General features: G+C 62.5%; 1 protein-coding gene across 7 annotated transcripts in view; it reads left to right on the top strand.

The window, feature by feature from the left end:
• The window catches only part of DNAJB6 (DnaJ heat shock protein family (Hsp40) member B6), a 52,359-nt gene extending 31,830 nt beyond the window's left edge, over positions 1-20,529 (top strand). For 3 of the 7 annotated variants that reach the window (XR_015161828.1, XR_015161829.1, XM_086394682.1), the window contains 2 exons: positions 1,017-1,161; positions 1,558-2,280. Coding sequence is in view for 5 of the 7 variants with exons in the window: in XM_086394682.1 (XP_086250808.1) it covers positions 1,017-1,161; positions 1,558-1,663 (251 nt within the window). In the remaining 2 variants the exon portion in view is untranslated. Of the gene's footprint in view, positions 1-1,016; positions 1,162-1,557; positions 2,281-16,183; positions 16,450-19,452 lie in introns of those variants that run through there. The other 4 variants (XM_086394681.1, XM_086394677.1, XM_086394679.1 and 1 more) reach the window with 3 other exon arrangements.
• The last annotated feature ends 996 nt before the right edge of the window (positions 20,530-21,525 follow it).

Below are 21,525 nucleotides of genomic sequence, written 5' to 3'. Positions count from 1 at the left end.
TCATTAAATCCTTTTTAGTCTAACCTCAGCAGTTTAAGAAAAAAAATAAAGGTGTCCTAGGAGAGTCCAAGTTGATGGGATCAGGAGCTAAGGCTGTAGGAGGGCCTGTGTGTGCCATGCGGAGTCTACTGGTGAGGTTTGGTGCGTGGCACTGGCTTGCGACTGGAGGCCATTCATCAGCTAGAGTCGGGCACGCAGCCTGGCGCAGCCGCGTTTCACTGGAGAGTTGGACTCTCAGCTCTTCTCTGATGTTGCCCAGGTCCTCTGTCTGTCCTGGGCCTCCGTTGTGTGAGGGTCCCGTGCTCTGTGGGCAGCACAGGGCATGCAGCTCCCAGACCCTGCCTCCTGAAGCCAGGGGGCTGTGTCACCCAGGGCAGGTGCAGCTGTGCTTTCCTCCAGCAGGCCCCCTCCTCAGATGCCACGTAGTATGCAAGGACTTAGGGAGAGTCAGAGAAAGCTGGGCAAACCTGTCAAAGAGTATTTCACTTAAGGCGTGTGTGTGGCATGCAGTCCTCCCCTTTAGGAGCCGTGGGGAGGGCGTGTTTCTGCTGTAAGGGGCGTTCAGGGCGGGGCAGGCAGCAGGCTCTCCAACAGGCAGAGCAGCCTCAGCCCTGCCCAGAGTGGACTCGCTCTGTTGCGACTCTGAGAGTCAGGGTTTCGTGTCCTAGGTGGCACCTCACAGCTGAGAATTAGTCCATGAACTCCAGACCCATACTTCTCCTGGTAATTGTGGTATTCTTGCTAAAGTTACTTCAGCTTCCTGGCAATTCAGGTTTGTATCCCCTGTGGTCACACTCACAGGAGCCAGCAGGAGCTTGTTGGGTGTGCCAGTCTGTGGTGGCGTCCGCGCCATCCTGTGAGATGCGTGGGGGCAGGGTGCTGGCCCGTGGGTAGGGGAGGTGCCCGGGCGGCCCCGCAGGCTGTGCAGGGCCCGGCTCCATGGGGGCACGCGTCTGCTTCCCCGGGCTGGCCGCGCGTGCTGCGCTCGTCCCTGACCCCTCTGCTGTCTCTTACAGGGTTCTCTTCCTTCGGCTCGCTAGGCCACGGGGGCCTCACAGCGTTCTCCACCTCCTCGGCCTTCGGCGGGAGTGGGATGGGCAACTACAAGTCCATATCGACGTCGACGAAAGTGGTGAACGGCAGGAAGATCACCACCAAGAGGTGCGGGCCTGGCGTCTGTGTCCTCACGCATAGGTGTGGGGCACCACCAGTGCCACCCCCGGGAAGGGCAGGGTGTCTGGGCCGTCTGTCCAGCCCCCGATCAGAGCTTCTCCTTGGAAATGTTTGCTTCGCGTGACACATTAGACACCGCCCCTGTGGTGTGCAGTGAGTGGTGTGTTGGAAACGCAGCCACTGTAGCACCTGGAGCGTTTGGATGGCTGGCGCCTGTGTTCAGAGTCATCTGTCAGGATGTTGGCTTCAGCCACAGCATTAGTGGCTTCAGGTGTATCCGTGGCAAGTCCTCTAGAGATGCGCATTCAGGCTCACACACACGTCTACTTATTTCATACGACGATTCTAAGATGTGTTTTATCCCCCTTGCCTCCCCTCCCGCAGGATTGTCGAGAATGGTCAAGAAAGGGTGGAAGTTGAAGAAGACGGCCAGTTAAAGTCCTTGACAATAAATGGTAAGGAGCAGCTGCTGCGCTTGGATAACAAGTAGCTGGCCGCACGCGCGTAGCAGAACCCTAACTCTGGCACGCGCCATGCGAGGATTAACAGGAACATTTTTTTGAAGATTTCAAACGAACTCGACTTTCAGTATAACTGTACCTAATCTAAAGTATTTATACACAGCTCGTCGGAGCCCTGTTTGTCATAGACTTTTGAGTTTACTGTTGGGACCACGTAATAGGACCATTTTATTTGTCTTTAAAATTGTTGTAAATCTCTGTATGCACTTTGCTTTTTATTAAACGTAATCCAAGGTGGCCGTGACTCTTTCGTACACTAACACCAGCACGGACTGCTTTTCCATTGTGTTTGAAACGTGAGCCGAGTAGTCTCAGCCTGCTGTGAAGTTAACATTGCCAGGATGACTCTTCCACAAAATAATCTCAGTTTTTTTCAGTATTTAGTAGTGACGATATTAATACATTAATGGTAATACATTTCTGGTTTAATGTGCATTGAGGATGTTTTCCAGTTGTGCATGAATGCTGGCAACTTAGTAAGTTTTGACAATTGTTTAAATATGTAATGTTAATCTTAGGTTTAAAAAAGTTAAGCTGGTAAACTGGGTCTTTGTCATTTGCTTTTAAAAAAAAAAAAGAAAATAAATGCAAATGTGTTCGGTGCATTCTTTCCCGAGTGGGGCCTGCCCTCCTGTGTGTGTGTGACTCCGTGCCTGTGCTCCTGGAGTCCTTCGTTCTGCGTCTGGACGCTGAGGCTGACCCTGGACCTTACTGACGTCTGTTCTTTGATGTATTTGGAGAGTGTATGAAAATTCCCTGTTGATGTGGAGTAATGATTAGCAATTCATTGACCATTTCTTCAGGGAGGGCAGAACCAGCTGTCCACCCTCCCAGCCTTCCCAGTTCTCTAGGCTGTGTTTGGTGCCAGCTCGTTGAAAGGTAGCGTGCCTGGGAGTCTGGTGATGGTGCTGGCACGGGCAGACATCAGGGTGTTTTCTCCCGCATTCCGTCAGTGTGGTCTGTCATGATGACCACTGATAACGAATTCCAGCCAGAGGGATATTACACAAGAGCTAGCTGGTCTTTTTAACTACCCTACTCAAGTTTGTTTTGAATCTAAACAGTGTCAAACTGCTAGAAGAAGCTATTTAAAGAAGCATTGCATACTTGAATGTAAGTATGGGAAGACAGCTGGAGCTAGGAAGACAAGGAAGGGGCGGCCGTGCGGCTCCGTCTTAGCACCCGGGGCCGCGAGGAGGCGGCTGTGGGCGGTCACGCTGGAAAGCCGCGCTGTGAAGTCCGCCCGGCCGACGGCCTGGCCCGGGGGGCGTGCTGCGTCTGTGCTGTCAGCCCAGACGTGGCTGGCCTCAGTCACTCAGGGAGAGGGTCCCGGCACTTGAAATTGGTGTCTGACGGGTGGGGTGAACTGCTGAGAACAGGTTCAAGGCCGCCTGGGGACACCAGGGCAGTTAAGAGGAGTCTGGTGCGCCCCTCAGCGGTCCGGGTGCCTGAGAGCACATCCCTGGGCTGGCCGGGTGTGCAGAAGAGGGCCGTCTGCTGGCGACGGTGCTCTGGGGGCGCCACCGTCACACGGCCACCGTCCCCGCTCGGGGATGCCAGTGTTGGCGTCACCGTGGACAGGCCCGTCGGTGATGCGGGCGGAGAGCTCGGCCTTCTTCCCGGAGCCCGGGACGCAGGCGGGTTGGTGTCTGCAGCCTTGGGCCCTGTGCTGGGCGAGGCTGTGCGCGGGGCAGGCTGCTGGGTGCGGTGCCGCCAGTGGCCACAGCCCCGCGAGCAGCGGCTTCTGTCTTCTCAGGGCTGCTCGTCGGCCGGTCCTTGTACTCACGGTTAAAGGTCTTCCTGGAGCCCCGGGGGTCTTTGCAGGAGGAGACTGGGCCCTGCTCCCCCCAAGGCTGCTGGTGGCCATGCTCGACTGTCTCGTCGCCTGTGCACTCTGCCCACGTTCGGGAGAAACCCCAGCCGTGCGGGGTGGAGGTCTTCGAGGAGCCCTTGGAGCCCAGTCTTGAGGGGACGGCGGTGCCGCTGTTCCCCGCGCTCGCTCACGCTGTTTCTCCTTCCTTGTCTCCGCCCCCTCGCCCGCTGGGGGTCGTTCAGTGACGGTGGGTGCCTCCTCCCTGTCGTTCCCGGGCTCCAAAGGTTCCGAAGCCCAGTCAGGGTTTCTGTGTGATACGGACCATCCCGGCGTTCACACCTGCTCCCCTTTCTTCCTCCCGACGGTCCATGCAGGGCACATTGTGGAGGTCTGCGGAGACAGCTGTAGACTCCCCGCAGCTAGCCCCTGTGCCCCACGTCTGGTCTGCCGGGGTCTCGGCCACTGTTGGTGGGGCCGCATCGTTCCTCTCGGTTCTCACTCCCTTGTCTGCGGAAGCCTCGCCCTTCCTGCCTGGTCACCCACCAGCTGTCCTTGCCTCTGCAGGGTGGTCTTGTCGCCAGAATCCAGCAGAGAACCCAGCAGCAGTTTTCTAATCCGTTGTTTCCGGTCTTGTTTCTCAGTGGTTAGTCATCAGGAAGTTCACAGACAAGACAGAGGTGACCACTACAGTTTCAGGGGGCTTTGGAGCCAAGATTGTTGAGTGAATTTGCTCCCTTGTTGCTGTGTGGTCTGGTTGGGGTTGGACTGCATGTTTGTGACCCATGGCCTTTTACTTTAAACCCCAGATCCTGCCTGCCTTGAGTGATTCTCGAGGTGGTTGCTGCTTTCAGAGTGGGTGGTTTAGTGACACAGGTGTAAAGGCACAGGCCTAAATCATTGGTTTCTTCCTCTGTCATCCTTGGCTGCATCCTTTAAGTCTGAGGCTTCTGTTTCTAGAACTGCTCATGTGGTGACTTTTCATCCTTGTCTCACACCTCTGAATCTGCTAGTCCTTGCAGTTGTGATGAATTGAGTTAGCTAGATGGAGATTTAGTACTGAGTGTGACCAGCAATGAAAATGTGGTAAGACATTTTTTTTTCCTGTGTTTTGGTGATTAGTCATATTGTCTTGCTACCTATCAAGGTCAGAGGAAGGGAGGTCCCGGCAGCTCTTTCTCTGAGAGCAGGAATCTCGGCATCACGGTGATGAGGGGTGTGCAGGACTAGGCCTCTCTGGGACTCTGCATCGTCGTCCTGTTGGTGAACGGGGGGACTGGGCCTCAGAACGCCTGTTGCTTGCTCTCTGCTCGCACTCTGTCCGCCCGTCTCACCAGACTGCCCCGCTGGGCCTTGACTGAGGTTTCAACTGGGCAAGGTGTGCGCCTCGTGGAAACCGTGGCTGGATGTCTTCCCCTTTGCCTCTGATGCGGTTCTCAGAGTCGTCTAATGCGTCCCAGCCGCCGTGGGAGGACAGACCCCACGAGGGCGGGCCAGCCGTTCCTGCTCTGCCTCCCCGCGTGGGCGCTGGGCCTGCCCGAGGGGTCTGTTGTGGTCAGCATGGTGCCTGCCCCCCGCAGGGCTCAGTCCTGCAGCCTGGCAGTGCTGCCCGTGAGCTGGCCGCCTTGTCCCCCAGGCCTCCTGCCCCGTGACCCCCGTGACCCCAGTGTCCAGCGTGGGAGGCCGGATTCTTTGGACCACGGCATCGTGGTTGCTGGTGGGTTGGTCTCACAGCAGGTACCGCAGCGGATTACGCATCGGCCGTCTCTCCCCACAGAGGGCTCATCTGCCCCTGGGGGGGCGCCCGGCCCATGGTGTCCTGCACCCTCCCCGCCCTCTCCCTCCGGCCTGGTGTCGCGGGAGGCCCAGGCTGCAGGCCGCCGGGCCCGGGAGTGCTAGAGCGGGCGCAGCGTGGCCTCGCCTCTCCCTGCCCTGCGGGGACTGTGCTGCCTCCTGGGGATGTGGGGCGCCCTGCCCCCGCGGAGCCCCACTCTGGCGGGCGCTCAGCGGCGGGCGCCCACGAGCCCCAGGGTGGCCTGCCTCGGTGGAGGGTGCTCAGCCCTCGGCCTTCTGGGCCTTCCTCGTCCTGCGGCTGCCCCTCCAGCCAGAGCCCCCGGGCTGGAGAGGCATCTTCGCATCAGGCTTCTCTTGTTCTTTTTTCCAGTGATTGAGGTGTATCTGTGGTTTTAAGGATCAGTGCACAGGACGTTTTAGTTCGCACGCAGTTGCTCCTGTATATGGGAAGTCTAAAGAGTCACGTACCTGTGATTCTTTTTTAAGCAGTAATAGCAAGTGACTTTCCAGCTTAAAATTGGGAGTCATAATTTTCTTAAAAGGATGTCAGGTACCAGCACCTTGAGAAGTGGCCAGACTGTTGCGGCCTGAGTCCAGCGGCTGCCCAGTGTACTCCACGCGCTCTGCTAGTCACGTGTACATGTTGGTCGACCCCTGGATGGACAGCCCAGCACCGTGGGGTGGGGGTTAGCACTGAGGTGCGGGCGGGAGGTGGGGGTAGAAGTTACTTAAAATAGTCCACCCAGGAGCTGTGTGGTGTGTGATACGCGGCTCAGCGGTTAAGGATCCCCCTGCCGACTCATGGGCCGCAGGAGACGGGAGTTCCATCCCTGGGTGGGGAAGATCCCCTGGAGAAGGCAGTGGCCACCCACGCCAGTATTCTTGCCTGGAAGGGAGTTCCATGGACAGTGGAGCCTGGCGGGCTGATCCCACCACCTTTGAAATGTTTGCTGACATTCAAAAGCACTCTTTTCTGTTTGCACCAAAAAAACACCCCATGTGATTTGACCTCTTGAAGAGCATTCACACTTTAAAGTGGAGTGGAGTGGACTTGCCTTCTAACTAAAGATGCTCCTGGAGCTCCTAGAAGGATGATGCGTTTACCCAGGGTTGACAGCACGTCCCAAGGTTGCCTGAGAGGGAGACAGGCCCTCCGGTCGGCGTGGCTGTGCCTCTTGCAGGCCAGTGCAGGCAGGCCCTGCCGGCCTTTGCTGCTACTGTCTTCCCACACTGACGAGCTTTCCCCTCCCTGGAGCCGGCAGCCCGAGGCCCTGCTGCGTGTGGAGGCGACGCGGAGCCCAGAGCTGGGTGGGAGGAGAGGTGGTCTTTCCGAGTCCTGTCTCTGCGTCCCTTCTCTGGGGGCTGCGTGAGGGGCCCGAGTGCAGCTGACATGGGCTCGAGTCTGAGGAGGTCAGGGAAGGCTCCTGTGGAATCCAGGGCCTGGCTGCTGGCATCCTGCCACATGGGGTCCGGGTTCTGATTGCTTCTGGAACGGCTGTGGCCCCACGGGTGCGGCTGGGGCAGCTGTCCAGCCGTGGTCTGCTGGTGGCCGTGGGCACCCATCGCGGCCCCCGCCCCAGGACTCGTGCCGCCCGGTGAAGCGTGGACGTTCGCTTGTTCTGTGACCGTCCGGGTGTCTGCGTGGGGTGGTGTTCCCGTAGGAGAGGTCCTGCTGAACTCGGCGCCTAGACAGTGTGGAATAATCCGGGCGTGGACGCGTGTGTGTTGAAAGGTGGTGATCGTTAGTTACCTCCCACAGGGAGCAGGGGTTCCTCACACGCGTGAACCCCGTCTGTGTGCGGTTCGTGGTGGGATGGTTCATGGTGGGATGACACGGAGCCTCTGCTGGAGGGTGAGTATCAGGCGCCCGTTTTCCTGCAGTCCTCGGATCTCAGAGGCGCCTGTTCATCAGCGTTCGCTGTCTGCCTGCCCTGACAAAGCCCTGTCCCTTTTTAGTTGTCACGTGTTCACTTGACTGGACTGTGTTGTGTCTGGGGGTAGCCTTTGCTTGAACAGCGTACATGCTGCGCATCTGAACGTTTTGTTTCTTCTTCGTGTATTTTCACTTGTATTTGTCCGTGTGTGGCTTTGATTATTTGGAACGTTGGTATGTGTTGAAGTCACCCAGCTTGCTCCCAGATTTCTTGCCAGTGTTGGTGTCCCTGAAGTCTTGTGTGGTGTGCCCCCCGTTGGGGATTCTTGCGTCGTCTTGTCCTCTGGGTCTTCTTTCCACCCGGGTTGCACTGTCACTGTGGTGCCTGCTGGTGGGGTGTTCTGATGAAATGCCTGCGAGTTCCTTGGCACGTATCTGCTAGTCTATGTAATACAGGTTTTTAAAAAATGTATTTAATGGATATCAATATTAAACTAGATTCACTCATCCTGAGATTTTTATGTGGTTTAAATGGTGTCTCGAGAAAAGTCAGATTTTGTGACCATGGGGCCCTGCGGCAATCAGTCCGTCCTCTGATGGTTTATGTTGGTCAGTGTCTGGGGACGGCCTTTGGTCATTCTGTGGAGAGCCCCGCTTCCGCCTGAGTGCAAACTGAGCTGGGGAGGGCCCAGGCCGCCCTCTCAGGTGCTTAGGGCCCCTGGCCGTTCACACCAGAGAGGGGGTCCCACCTACCACCTTCCCAGTCCTGCCTGGCCCTGACCCAGCTTCTCTTGGGGCCTCTTCCAGCCGTGTGGCCCCAGGCGCCAGCCAGCCATCTTTGTGGGAGGCGGTGTGGGCCTGGGGGCCTGGGGCTCTGCAGGTGAGGGGAGGGGACTCTGCTAGTGGGGTGGGCGGGGGAGGGCCTCAGGCCTGGGGCTCTGTGGGCTGGGAGCTCTATGGGCGGGGGAGGGCCTTTGAGGCCTGGGGGTCTGCAGGGGAGGGGAAGGGGCTCTGTGGGGGAGGGGAGGGGCTCTGTGGGGAGGGCCTTTGTGGGGGAGGGGCTGTGCGGGCTGGGGCTCCGTGGGGGAGGGGAGGGGGCCCTGTGGGAGAGGGGAGGGGGCTCTGTGGGCTGGGGTTCTGTGGGGGAGGGGAGGGGGCCCTGTGGGAGAGGGGAGGGGGTTCCGTGGGGGAGAGGAGGGGGCTCTGTGGGTTGGGGGCTCTGCAGGCTGGGGCTCCATGGGGGACGGTAGGGGGCCCTGTGGGAAAGGGGAGGGGGCTGTGTGGACTGGGGGCTCTGTGGGGGAGGGGAGGGGGCTCCATGGGGGAGGGGAGGGGGCCCTGTGGGAGAGGGGAGGGGGTTCCGTGGGGGAGAGGAGGGGGCTCCGTGGGAGAGAGGAGGGGGCTCTGTGGGTTGGGGGCTCTGCAGGCTGGGGCTCCGTGGGGGAGGGGAGGGGGCCCTGTGGGAGAGGGGAGGGGGCTGTGTGGGCTGGGGGCTCTGTGGGGGAGGGGAGGGGGCCCTGTGGGAGAGGGGAGGGAGCTCTGTGGGCTGGGGCTCCATGGGGGAGGGGAGGGGGCCCTGTGGGAGAGGGGAGGGGGTTCCGTGGGGGGGAGAGGAGGGGGCTCCGTGGGAGAGAGGAGGGGGCTCTGTGGGTTGGGGGCTCTGCAGGCTGGGGCTCCATAGGGGAGGGGAGGGGCCCTGTGGGAGAGGGGAGGGGGCTGTGTGGGCTGGGGGCTCTCTGGAGGGAGGGGAGGGTCTCTCCAGGGGGTGGGAGGGGGCTCTGGGCGAGCCTCTGGGCTCCCGCCGGGGCCGTGTCCCCTCTTGCCGGGTGTGCGGGGGCCTGGACCGGGGCCTGGCGCCCTCGGGCAGACCTAGTGGGGCAGGCTGGCCTCGGCCTTCCTGGTGGCCGTCCCGCGGGCCTCCAGCAGTCCACCCAAGGTGTGTGAGCGGTGGGCCCGTGCCTGGAGTAGCCCGCGGCGCACGGATGCCTCTTGTGATGAGCCCCACAGGCTCTCGGGAGAGGGGGGTGCACGTGGGGGGGCTGCCTCAGGGCAGGGTGCAAGGGCACAGGGTCTCTCCTGAGCTCAGCGCTGCCGGGGCGGCCGGCCCCCTGGGGCGTCGGAGGCGTGGATGCCCTGCAGCACTTGGGTTGGAATGGCAGGATGGGAGGCTCTTGCTGTGGCCTTGGCCTCCACACCGAGCCGCGTCCCTCCTGCCCCAGCATGGGCGCCCTCCCGACTCCTCCCTGCCGCCGCCTGCCTTCCCGGTCTGCCTGTGGTTGAGGCCTGTGCCCCGTGTCTCCTGGGGCCGGCTCCCTCCCCGCCCCCGTGGGTCTGCATCCCTGCCCGGGGCTGTGTGTGAGCCCATGCCGCGGGGCCAGCGCTGAGCCCATGAGAACGGCACATACCAGGCCCTGCACCCTGGGGTCCCCTCTCAGGCCGCTGGTGCATTTTTGGGTGTTTGAGTAATCCAGTGTGTGTCAGTGGGATTCCTGATGTGGGGAAGCATGAGATGAACCCTGCCCTACCCCCTCAACACAGAAGAGCAAAAAGCAGCCACCCCCGAGGCCTGGGGGGTTGTACATATTAGGAAAAAGTGACTTTGTTTTTACATGAGGAGGTTTGCTTTTATTTGCATGTTATCAGCCAGATTCCTGCCTGTGTTGGGGCTCCATTTGAGGAAAGAAGCGGAGCGTTTGGGGTCCTGGCTGTGCGCGTGTGGCTGCTGCTGGGACATTCCCCTCATAGCTGCTCGCTGACTTCACCGAGCTTCTGCACAGGGGCCGGCCGGTCGCGGTTTGTGTTGAAATGTTATCTCCCTTGGTGCCACGGGGCAGGTGTTTTCTGGTGTGTGTTTAGTTTCCCAAGTGAAGAGGATGCAGGACGGGTGATCCACGGGCTGCAGTTCCTGCGTGTTAGCCGTTAGCTCCTGCACAGGGAAAAGGCTAGCAGAAGGGACACCAAAACAGTCCACTCTGGGTGGTTGAATTGGACGTGACTGACTTTCCTTCAAGTGACTTGCTTTGCGTTTACGTAGCAAGTTGTTGAAACAAAAAGCTCGGTGAATATCAGAGGAGAGGAGTGTCTCGTAATTGATGGTGTTGTATGGAAAGCGCAGAAGAAGCTGTAGAAAGAAGCCAAGGTGTGGTTGGTTTTCAGCAGGTGTGACGTTAGGTGTGGGGGTGGGATGGCAGTGGCCGTCATCACTTGCTGGTTTAAACTCGTGGAATTTCAGGTTGTACCACAGGGGCGGTGTGTGGATTCGTGAGGATGTTGGTGCCGTGCCGTGGTGGGTGGGTTGGTGGGGGGCCGTCCCCTGCAGGTGCTGGGTGGCCTGCAGTGGGGGCCTGCAGTGGGGGCACTCTGTTCTGTGACCCTTGGTGGACAGCATGCTTTTTCTGGAGGAGGCTTCTGTTCAGTGAGGAGCAGCCCTGGGCCATCGTTGAATTATCCACAGCAGGCCTGGGGGTCGTCCCGGGGCCGGGGTCGTGGGTGCGGAGGGAACCCCAGGGAAGGAGAGATGGATGCCCACTGTGTGGGGCCCTGGCCCTGAGTGTAGCAGTTGAGCATCGTGGGCCCAATGCTGTGACTCAAAGTGCAAGACTCCTGGCTGCAGGCGTTTCCTGGGGGTGGGGACAGGTCTGGGGGTTTGGGGCCACCCTGTCCTTAGGGAAGAGCCTCTGTCGGCCTCCTGGGCAGCGTCTGCCATCGGGACCTGCAGCCCAGGCACCGTCATGGTGGCGGGGGTCTCGGGCAGCATGTCTCCTCTCGCACTGGACTCATGGCTGGTGCGTGTGTTCCGCCCTTCTGCCACCTGAAATCAGGACCCTAAGTGCTTCCCTGGAGCGACCAAGCCTCTGAGGACCGGTTGCCCCTGTGAGAAACAGGCCCTTCAGCCCAAAACCAAGGATGGGCTCAGAGACCCGCGGCGTGGCGAACGCGAGACTCAGTGACGGTCCCGCAGATCTGGCGTCTCAGCAGTGCAGGCACACCCCGGAGTCTGTCTCCAGGCGCCAGCCCCCGTGGGCTGAATGCGGGGAGGTGAACGGTCTTCCCAGGCCTCGCGGAGGCTCGTCCCCTCGCGGCTTGGGGCACCTCTGCTGCCCTGGGTTTTCCTAGGAAGGAGCCATGTCTGTCCTAGCCCTGGGTCCGAAGGGGTTGGGGGCTGGGCCTGTGGCCACGCCTGCGGGCTGGCTGGCCCCGGACCTGCTCCGCCTTTGAGCAGAGAGCCTTTGAGCAGAGACCGGCGGGTCCTGTCCTGCGGCGAGTGGCTGGGGCCCTGGGCCTCCCACCCTGACGGGGATGCACGCAGCCCTGGGAACAGAGGCAGGTCTTGCAGGAGGACATGGGTGCCAGGGAGGCTGTGGGCACGAGGCCAGGGCAGCGTGACCGGGGAGCCCCAGAGCCGACGCGGGCGAGGCCGTCCCAGCTGTCTGCGGTGCCTCTGTGTCCAGCACTGGCCCTGCCTCTGCCAGGAGTGTCCTGTGCCCCCTTGGGGTGGGGTGTCTGGCTCCCGGGCAGGGAGGGGGGGCACTGGCAACCACGGCCCCGGCCACCCTGAGGGCAGAGCCGTCTCTGCTCTGGACGCCGCTGTCCTGGGAGAGTCTGGAGACGTCTGGGGCATCGGCTCGGAGCCTGGGTTGGGGGCGCACACGCCCGTTGTTGGGGACCTTGCAGACCCCTGCCATGCGTGTTCGTGGCCGTAGGGCAGCTCCCGGGCTGGGCCTGGCTGCGGCACGTGGAGACCCGGCAGAGGCTGGCCTTGGCTCTGAGACGCCAGCTGGGCCCATGTCCACCGGTGCTGCTGTCCCTGGGGGCTTGTTTCTCCGGCTCAGAAGCCGTGTGAGGCACAAGCCCTCTTCACCCGGGCCTGGTCCCAGCTGCGGTCACAGCCTGGGCCTCGCGAGGCGGGCTTGCCAGTGCCCAGGGTGTGCAGTGAGCTCACTCCGGGGAGCCCCATGTTCTGGAGCGGTCTCTGTCACCTGCCGCTGAGCACGGTTTTGAGGATGGTGGTGGTTCAGTCGCTCAGTTCTGTCCGACTCTGCAACCCCGTGGACTGCAGCACGCCAGGCCTCCCTTTCCTTCACCATCTCTGGAGTTTGCTCAAACTCATGTCCGTCAGATCCATGATGCCATACAACCCATCTCATTCTCTATCAGTCCCCTTCTCCTGCCCTCAATCTTCCCAGCATCAGAGTCTTCAGTGAGTCAGCTCTTCACATCAAGTGGCCAAAGTATTGGAGCTTCAGCATTAGTCCTTCTGTTGAATATTCAGAACTGACCTCCTTTAGGATGGATCGGTTGGATTCCTTGCAGTCCAAGGGCCTCTCGAGAGTCTTCTCCAACACCACAGTTCAAAAGCATCAATTCTTGGGCTCTCAGCTTTCTTGATAGTCCAACTCTCACATGGAAAAACCATCGTTTGATTATTTGGACCTTTATCAGCAAAGTGACGTCTCTGCTGTTTAATATACTGTCTAGGTTTGTCATAGCTTTTCTTCCAAGGAGCAGCATCTTTTAATTTCATGGCTGCATTCACTGTCTGTAGTGATTTTGGAGGTCAAGAAAATAGTTTCTCACTGTTTCCACTATTTCCCCATCTATTTGCCATGAAGTGATGGGACCGGAAGCCATGATCTTAGTTTTCTGAATGTTGAATTTTAAGCCAGCTTTTTCACTCTCCCCTTTCACTTTCATCAAGAGGCTCTTTAGTTCCTCTTCACTTTCTGCCATCAGGGTGGTGTCATCTGCGTATCTGAGGTTATTCCCTGGCATCAGCTGGTAAAGAATCACTTGCAATGCAGGAGACCTGGGTTCGATCCCTGAGTTGGGAAGATCCCCTGGAGGAGGGCATGGCAACCCTCTCCAGTATTCTGGCCTGGAGAATCCCCATGGTCAGAGGACCCTGGTGGGCTACAGTCCATGGAGTCAGAAAGAGTCGGACACGGCTGAGCGACTAAGCACACAGCCGGCAATCTTGATTTCAGCTTGAGCCTCCTGTCGCCGGGCGTTTCGCATGATGTCCTCTGCATTTAAGAGGATGGTGGCCTCGTGTTTGTAAACCTGTTAATGCCCAGTGTTACTCTGCGTGTAATGGTGGGCTCATAATGGGCGCTTGCGTGGACGCACACGGAAGGGTCTCTCTCAGAAAGTACCTGGCGGAACTACTGGGAAGAGGTTCTCAGTACACATGTTTCTTTCTCTCCAGCGCCCCCCCAACCCCCGCCCCGCCGAGGACCCTCTCCTGGCGCGTGACACAGGTGGGATTTTAGGGGAACCTTGTGGGGTCAGCGACGTGATCGCCCTGCTCCAGACCCAGGGCCTTGGGGCTCCTGACACTGTGGGTGGCCAGCCCGTGGGACCGTGAGGAGCCCAGCCGTGCAGGTACCACCGCTTATCAGGGGCTCCCATAGGCCACGCCCCCTCCGTCGTCCCTGCACGGTGCCCAGTTCAGAGACCCTGTGGCCTGGTGCTTGTGAGAGAGAGGGCTTCATGGTGGCAGGCGGGAGGGTGCCAGGAGTCGTGTGTGAGCCTGGGGGGTTCCTGGTCAGCACAGCATGAGCCCCTCGCCGAGCTGGGTGTGCCCCTGGGGTGCGGGAGGGTGCCCACCCCGCGCTAGTGAGTGCACGAGCTGCCCTGGGCTCCAGCCCTGAGGGTGCGTGTGTGCCCTGGTGGGGGTCAGATGGCCGTCTGGATGCCGAGAGGACCCTGGGGCCCAGGAGGGTCCTCCCTTCGCCCACAGGGGGTCCCGGTCTTTGGGGGGCTCGCCAGACCCTGAGCCCTGGAGTGTGTTCTGCACCGTGTGCCTTTGTAAAAATAAGAGCAGCTGTCGAATTTAAACATGTTTTTCATCTTATTTATATGCCACGGGGCACACGGGATCTTAGTTCCCTGACTGGAGACCGAACCCTCTCCCCCGCAGTGGAGTGAAAGGCTGGCGTCCTGACCACGGGACGGGGGGCGCCCTGTGTGCTCCGCGCGTCGGGCCTGGTGTGTCCAGACAGCTTCGTGTCCAGACAGCTTCGTGCCCAGACAAACGGCAGGTGCAGCCCTGAGGAGGTGCTGGGGCCGGGAGGGGATCTGCGGCTCCTGCGGGGCCCCCCTGCCTGAGCACTGGCGCCCCTGGAGTCCGTCCAGAGCAGATAGGCATCCCGCGCACGGCCTGGCAGGCCGGCCTCGCCCTCACTCAGACACACGGTGGGATTCCCTGAGCAGGACGGGGCTGGGGGAGCCCCGCCTCTTCCTGCACAGCTGACGGGCCCTGGGGGTCCGAGGTGGGTACCGGCAGCAGGCTGGCTCCCAGGATGCCCACTCCGCTACATCCAGGCCGTTGCGGGCACGCAGCTGCCCAGCATGAGCCTGTCCAGCACCTGGGCACTTGGGCCCCACCTGGCAGCACATGTCCCTGCAAAAGCACGTTGAAGCCCCCACGAGTGGTCGGCCGGCCGCTTCCTGCCTGGTGGACTGGAGCCCTGCGTGGGCTTGGGGGCGACCCTTAGCTGCAGGGTCGGGCCACCTACCTTCCCCCACTTGCGTCCCGCCTGGATTGGAGGTCACGTCACTGTGATGGTCGTGTATTAGCTGTGGCTCTGGGCCCCTCCCCCGGAGTGCTCCGCGTATTTGGGGGTCATGCCTGTGTGTGTGCTGGACGCCGCAGCCCCAGGCCCCTGGGAGCTCCCAGCCCTGCTCTGCCCCGGGCCCCTGCACTCAGGCGCTTTCCTCCTGCAGACGGTCGTGTCCCAGAGCCGCTCTGTTCATGCACACAGCCCATGTCCTCGAGGCGCTGGTGACCCCTTGGGGGTGGTGAGGCAGCCCTGCGCAGGCGAGGGACGGGGGTGAGGGCCACGGCCAGGCCTGCTTCCTCAGCCAGCGCCCCTTGGGGTGGACGTCTGCTGTGAGAGTGGCCAGGGCCCCATGCTGACTGCCAGGCACCCCTCCCTGCCACCAGGCCTGCGTGTGTGTTGCTGGAGGGGATCGTGAGGCTGGTGGAGGCCCGCCACAGGGGCCCACCAGGCCTGCAGGGTGGGCAGAGGCTTTGCAGGGCGCAGCGTCCGCTCAGGAGCCCTGGAAGCACAGGCCCCGGGTCTGGGCTCCCCAGCGTCGACCTGTGTCTGGAGGGTGAGCATCTGTGCTGCTGGAGGAGGATTCCTCGGCCGGGGCAGGTGTGGGGTTTGGGGAGGAGGCGCGTCTGGAGAAGACAGAGGCAAGGCCCCGCGCCCCTGCCCAGCACCGAGCCCAGGGCCTGGGGACCGGTTACCAGGGCAGCAGCAGCTGTGCTCGCAGCCCCGTCGAAAGAGCAGGGCTTTCATTTCGGGAGCATCGTGGTCGTCTTGTCCTCCCCCGGGGCAGGGGGACTGGAGTGGGGTCTGCGGTGGGCAGGGCAGTCAAGGGGCGCTGGCGTGGATGACCCCGTGGAGCTCGCGGGCCTGCAGGGGCTGCGCGCTCACCCCTGGGGGGCACGGGGTGCCACCACCACCCGGGTCCCCGTTTCCCAGTGTCACTGGGCTGCTGCAGCCGTGCCCTCAGGTAGGGCGCTGTGACTGCAGAGAAGGAAGCCGGAACTTGCTCGGTGGCGGCTGCCACTTGTTTTCTTCCGGTGTTCCTGGTGTTCCGATCACATGCAGAACTTCCTCCTGTTTTTGAAAAGACTGATAGAAACACAGCCCCTGAGCGCGGAGGCACGCGCTCGGCCGTGTGTCTGCCGTGACAAGTGACCGTGTGCGGGGGTCCTTGGCTCAGAGCTCCAGCGGCGCTCTGGCCTGAGCGGGGGACGCGGGGAGTCTGCCGCCTCCATCGTGGCAGGGCCCACGGACGGCCCTGCCCTCTCCCCGGGGCGATGCCCACGCAGCACGGCCCCGCTGTCGCCCCGGGGCCGGCGGGGGGCTTTTGGGATCCTTGAGCACGGCGAGGCCCAGCCTGGTTCCCCCTTTCTTTCCGCGAGGCTCAGCTCCGGCCCCGCTGGCGCGAGGACGCGGCCCCGGCCCGGCTCACGCGCGTCTCGTCCTTTGCTTTCAGGTGTGGCCGACGAGGACGCCTTCGCGGAGGAGTGCCTACGACGAGGCCAGAGCGCGCTGCCCGCCCAGCCCGCCAGCTCCAGCGCCCGCTCGCTGCGGCCGCCGCGGCCCGCGCCCCCTCCCCGGCCAGCGGCGCACGCCGCGGGGGAGGACGAGGACGCGCCGGGCGCCTTCTGCGCAGGTGTGCACCGGGACCCCGCCCCCCGGCCGCCGCGGGGCCCCCGAGGACCAAGACGCCTCCTGTGCTGCTGCGTGCTGGCCTGACGGGTGGGTGGGGGCGGCCGGGCTCGGCCACATTAAACGGGCGCCAGGCTCCCAGCACCGCATGTGTGTGTTGTCTCGGCAGAGCCCGCGGGCACGGCCTGCCCCCAGGAGCCCTCCGTCTGCGGACTGAGCCCCGCTGCCCGCCCTCGTGCTGATCACGGGCGCGGCCTTGGGGCCCCCTGCCCCCGGGGGCCCTCTTGCCGCGTGCCGGGTGCTGACTTGGCCCCCCCTATCCCAGGGGAGGGGTCCTGCCCGGGATCACACGGGCCCTGCTCCTCCCTATTTCAGCTTCTGGACCCGACGTTATCTTGGGGTCCGGGGTGGGGGGAGGATCTGTGAACTGCGGTCCCCATAGAAGATTCTGGATCACGTCTGAGGGCACAGCTGTGTGCAGGCTGGACCTGGCTGAGTCTGGAGCCAGGCGTCGGGAATCTGTAGTTGGGGTCGCTCCTCAGTTCTAAGCGATCGTTTTGGTTCTCAGGGCCAGAAGTCGCCAGGTTGACCACAGCTGGCCACGAGATGGAGGGCAGGTGGCCCCTCATCCGCGGGGTCAGAATGACGTCTCAGTGAGGTTGGCTCTGCACCTGGGGCAAGGCAGGGACCCGGGAGGACAGGGTCCGCTGCTTTCTTCTGGAACTTCCTGCTGGGAGCTCAGTGCCTGTAGCCCCCCTGGCACCCCCCTCACGTGGAACAGGTCCAGGTCTGCCCCTGAGGACAGGGCTTGTCCTGTCCGCCCGCTGGACTGTGGGTGTGCTGGGCCCCGAGCCAGGTCTGCAGAGCCCCAAGGATGGCAGACACCTTTCTCCTGGGTGGTCGAGTGAAAAATACAGGCGGATGGAAGGGCTGGGTGAGTTCAGAACAGGCTTGCTGTGCCTCGCATGGGCCTGCGGGCGTCCTCCCTGGGTTCATTGCCACCTCCTGGCCCCGATGGCACGCAGGCTGGACGTGGTGGGGGACAGCGCCGTGAGTCCAGGTTCCCGGACACACAGGACTTGATAGGGGTCTCGTGGCTGGAAGGGGTCCCTCTGTTTGGAAGGACCTGCCTCCTGCGTGGGGCCCAGGCCTGCCTCGGGGCGCTTGTCTAGATGTCTGGTCAGGAGGTGGAACCGGGGGCCACGGTGAGGCCTGTGCAGCCTGTGGGTAGCAGAGGCCAGGCCTGTGCAGGGGAGGGCAGTGGCTGCTGCAGGGGGTCTCGGGAGAGGAGGATTCGGCAGGAAAAGCAAAGTGACTGGGCTCTCACGCTTGGCCAGGTCCCGCCCAGGTGCCTGCAGGTGGGAGGCTGTTGACACCACGTCCTCACACATGCGGCACGCAGGGGGGCTCCGTCTCTGCCAGGTGCTGCTCCCGCCTGTGTCCTGGGGCGGCCGGGGGGCCTGGCGGACGCTGGCGCTGCAGGGCCGCCTCCTGCTGTTCATGCCCGCCTCCCGTAGTGAGCCCCGAGGCCTGCAGCAGCGTGCCAGCGTGAAGCCACCAAAGGGTTCAAGATAGGACGTCTGTGTGACTGGTGTGACCGGAGTGAGCTCTTTGACATCTTACTGGGAGATGACAGAGCTGCTTGCTCCAAAGGAAGGTTCCAGAAATAAACAGTGGAAAAGGTTGCTGGGTCGCAGGGCAAGCCAGGTCCCCAGCAGGTCAGCAGCCTCTGGCGCAGTGATGGAACCTGCTGGGCGCCCCCATCCCCGAGATAAGCTGCTCCCGGGGGGCATGCTCCCGTGTGGTGGGGAGGGTCCCACGGTGACTTCGGCCAGGTTTCCGTGTTCTGCCTCGTTTTCTTGGGAGTGTGTGGGGAGGAGCGCGGCCCCCACAGTGTGTCTGGTGCCCCACCCCGCCATGAGGTGTGTGAGGGGCTGGTGGGCGGGTTCTGATCGTGGGCGTGTGCTCAGCCCTCAGGGCTGGACTTGTGGGTCCCAGAAGGGCCTCCTGTGTGGATGGCCTGGCCCGTGTCGTGTGGTTCAGGGTTGGGCCGGTCTGCGGGGGGCATGGGGCAGCTCTGTTCACCCTGATGGCCCCTTCTTGCTGGCGCTCCTGTGAAGTGCGGTGGCCAACCCAGCTTTATTCAGAGGGTGCATCGCACGCCTCTCGGGACCCGTAAACCGGACAGCGAGACGTGGAGAAAGGATTAGTGTTCTCGATTTATGGATTCCACACACACCGGGGGTCTGTCCAGAATGTGGAGCTGTTAGAAACGAGAATTGACATTATTCAGCATGAAACAGAAGCTCCTGAGTTAAGAACAGCACCGGTCGTTTACCTTCCCAGACCTGGCCCGGGCGTTGCGGGCCCGCCCACCGGCTGTTGGTTCTGAGAAGGGGGTCCCCGAGTGGGCCCGCCCACTGGGTGTTGGTTCTGAGAAGGGGTCCCCGAGTGGGTGCAGGGCCTGTGAACAGACTGGGGCCCCAGTGGTTTCGCTCTGAGCCGCACCTGCTGCGTAATATGAAACCCAAGGACGCTTAGGTGGCCTCCTCAGGCTTAGGGGCCCACGTGTGCCGGCTCACAGACCCGCAGTGACGCTGGTCTGGTTCTGGGCAGGATTTTCATAGTGGTCTGTTCTCCCCCAAACTCAGCGTCCCACCCCTTGCGTCCACGTGGACGCGCACACTCCCTGAGCTGTTTGTGCAGAGCGGCCCTGGGCGCCTGGTTCCAGGTAGAACCCCAGAAGGCGAGCGGATTGGGCCCTCGTCTCCCCAGCCTCGGGCAGGCAGGAAGGCGGGACGTGGTCACCGCTGGGCTTCTGCCTGCAGAGGGGCCCCCGGTGCCTCGGGGCGGGGTGTGGGGCCGGGCGTGGGGCGGGGGGCTCCCGGCGGCGGGCGGGAACTCGGCCTCCGGGACCCGGGGTGCTGGTGTGAGAGGCGCTCATCGCCAGGTATCGAGTCAGCTCATGTCTCCGTTGGGCCTCCGATACGGAGCAGGCGGAGTTTGCCGTGTGGTGTGTCTCGTCAGCCGGGGAGGGGACGTTTAGAGACACGCGCTGCCGCCCTGCAGGGTCTCACACGCCTGTCTCCTTAGGATTCAAAGAAGGCGGCAAGAGGAAGAAGCCGAAGCACAGAGAGGAGTCGAAGAAGAAGAAGCCGACCAAGGGCCCCCTCTAGACGGCCGCGGCGGAGCAGCCGTGTGCACGCGCGTGCGGCCCGCGTCCTGTGGGGGGCGCCTTGGGGCCGGGGGGCGGGGGGCGGAGCCGCGCGGGGGGAGCACTGGGGGCGCACTGGGGCCGGGGGGCGGAGCCGCCGGCCGCCCCTGCCCCTCCCGCCGTGCCCGTGCGTCCCCTCCGTCGGCCGCGGCCCCCCGCTCTCCCGCGCACACGCGGGGTCCTGCCGCCTTGGCCGTCCACGGCACGGGTGCGTGTGCATGCTCTGACACGCCCTCTCCTTCTGCCGCTGCGTGTGTGAATCTAGGCTCCATTTAAGCTCAGGGCTGTGTGAAGGTGACCTCCGACCCCGGGTGACCCCTCCCGGACCTTCAGGGAGCCAGACCTTCCCCAGGCGACCTGGCCGCTCGAGGGCTGGAGTCGCCCTCACATTGACGGTTTTCATCCCCGTCCTCTGCAAGCAGTCCGCGTTCCACCTCAGCTCGCCCATCTCCTCCTGGACCCGGAGCTGTTCTCCTGGCAGGAAGGTGGGAGTCTACAAGCTTCTGCCCCGCGGGGCCACCTCCGGCTCTTAGTGTGGGTCTGGGCTCATTGGGTCCTGAGCACGTGCGCTGAGCTGAAAACTAGAGCTTAGGGGAGCTCCCCGCCTCGGGCAGGGGTCCCCAGCTTTTTGCAGCCGCCCTGGCAGAGCCTTCCTCAACAGCGGCCCCTCGCCCTCCCCCTGGGCACCGAGGGCTACGTGAGAAGCTTCCGCGGGGTTTTCACAGGCCAGTGGCCCTTGCCCAGGGGCCCGGGCGTGCGGGGTGGCTCCGTGAGCGTGGGCACCTGGAGCAAGCGTGATGCGTGTGGTTTTCGGGTGACCGTGGGGGGAGGTTGTGCGGGGCCCTTGGGGGGTAGAGTGGACAGTGTTTGATGCTTAGTGTGGAAAATGTAACCATGAAAGCATAACGGATTTTAAGTGCTACCCACTTGAATAAACTGTAAGCGTTATTGACTGACACTTGGCATCGTTTGTGAACCCCAGTACTAGTCATTAAACAGAGCAGCTCTTCTCCATCATCATGAGGGATCCAGTGAGGTTTTGGGGTCTAGACCCTGAAATGTGCGACCGCAGGGGGAGGCATCCCCACCGAGCACGGGACGGTGAGACAGCGGCCTTGCCGACGTGCGGGAAGGCGCGGGCGGTAGGAGTCCGTCCTGGCGGACCGCGGTTGCTTCCCAGGCCGTAGGAGGCGGACATGGCTCAGAGTCGCCCCCGTGAGGACCAACCCCCCTCATGGCCTCTGGCTGGCGTCCAGCTCAGCGGGCCACACCCCCGAGCATCCTGCTGTGGGGACCCAGGACAGGGCGGTCATCTGCGAGGCCTCAGCCGGCCGCCGCGCCTCCACGTCTGTCTCCACGCGGCCCTGATGTGTGGGCGGCTCCTGAGCGAGCAGGGCGGCGCCCGGAGGCCAGGAGGGCCAGGTGGAGGAGGGCGGCGTCCGTCCTGGGCCTGGTGGGCCCCCATCCCGGGGAGGCAGGGCCACGGGAGGGGTCTGGGCCCAGCCCCAGGAGGCCCTCCGGGCACCACCCCTTCTCCGGTATTGGGCTGAGGACCTCACCACAGCAGACGCTTGGAAACGTTCGTTTTGAAAGCAGTGCGCTTTCCCAGGAGAGGCACCATCGGCCCCTGTGTCCCGTCCCGTCTGTCGGGGCAGCATGGAACCAGGACCCGTTCCTGGGGAAACTTCCAGACTACCGCCGGAGCCTTAAAGATGTGGGCCCCAGTGACATTAACAGTCATGCCTGATGTTTTGCCAGAATGAGGTTTTATTTTGTAGATCAGCAGGGGGATCTAGGACCCCCAGACTCAGGGTCCAGACCACGTCTCTGCCTGCCTGGGGGCCCACCTGGCACGTCCCAGTCTGAAGCGCGTCCGGCCCCCGTGGGTGTCGTCTGGAGGGCCTGAGGACGGCCTGGGACCAGAGTGGGCGAGGACCCCTGGGGGTCTCCCA

This window comes from Bos grunniens, chromosome 4, assembly GCF_055505025.1.
Source record: "Bos grunniens cultivar Pamir isolate PY7600 chromosome 4, Bosgru_T2T1.0, whole genome shotgun sequence".
Taxonomy (NCBI): domain Eukaryota; kingdom Metazoa; phylum Chordata; class Mammalia; order Artiodactyla; family Bovidae; genus Bos; species Bos grunniens.
The sequence above is the reverse complement of the archived record's forward strand: the minus strand, read 5'-3'. Positions and strand labels throughout refer to the sequence as shown.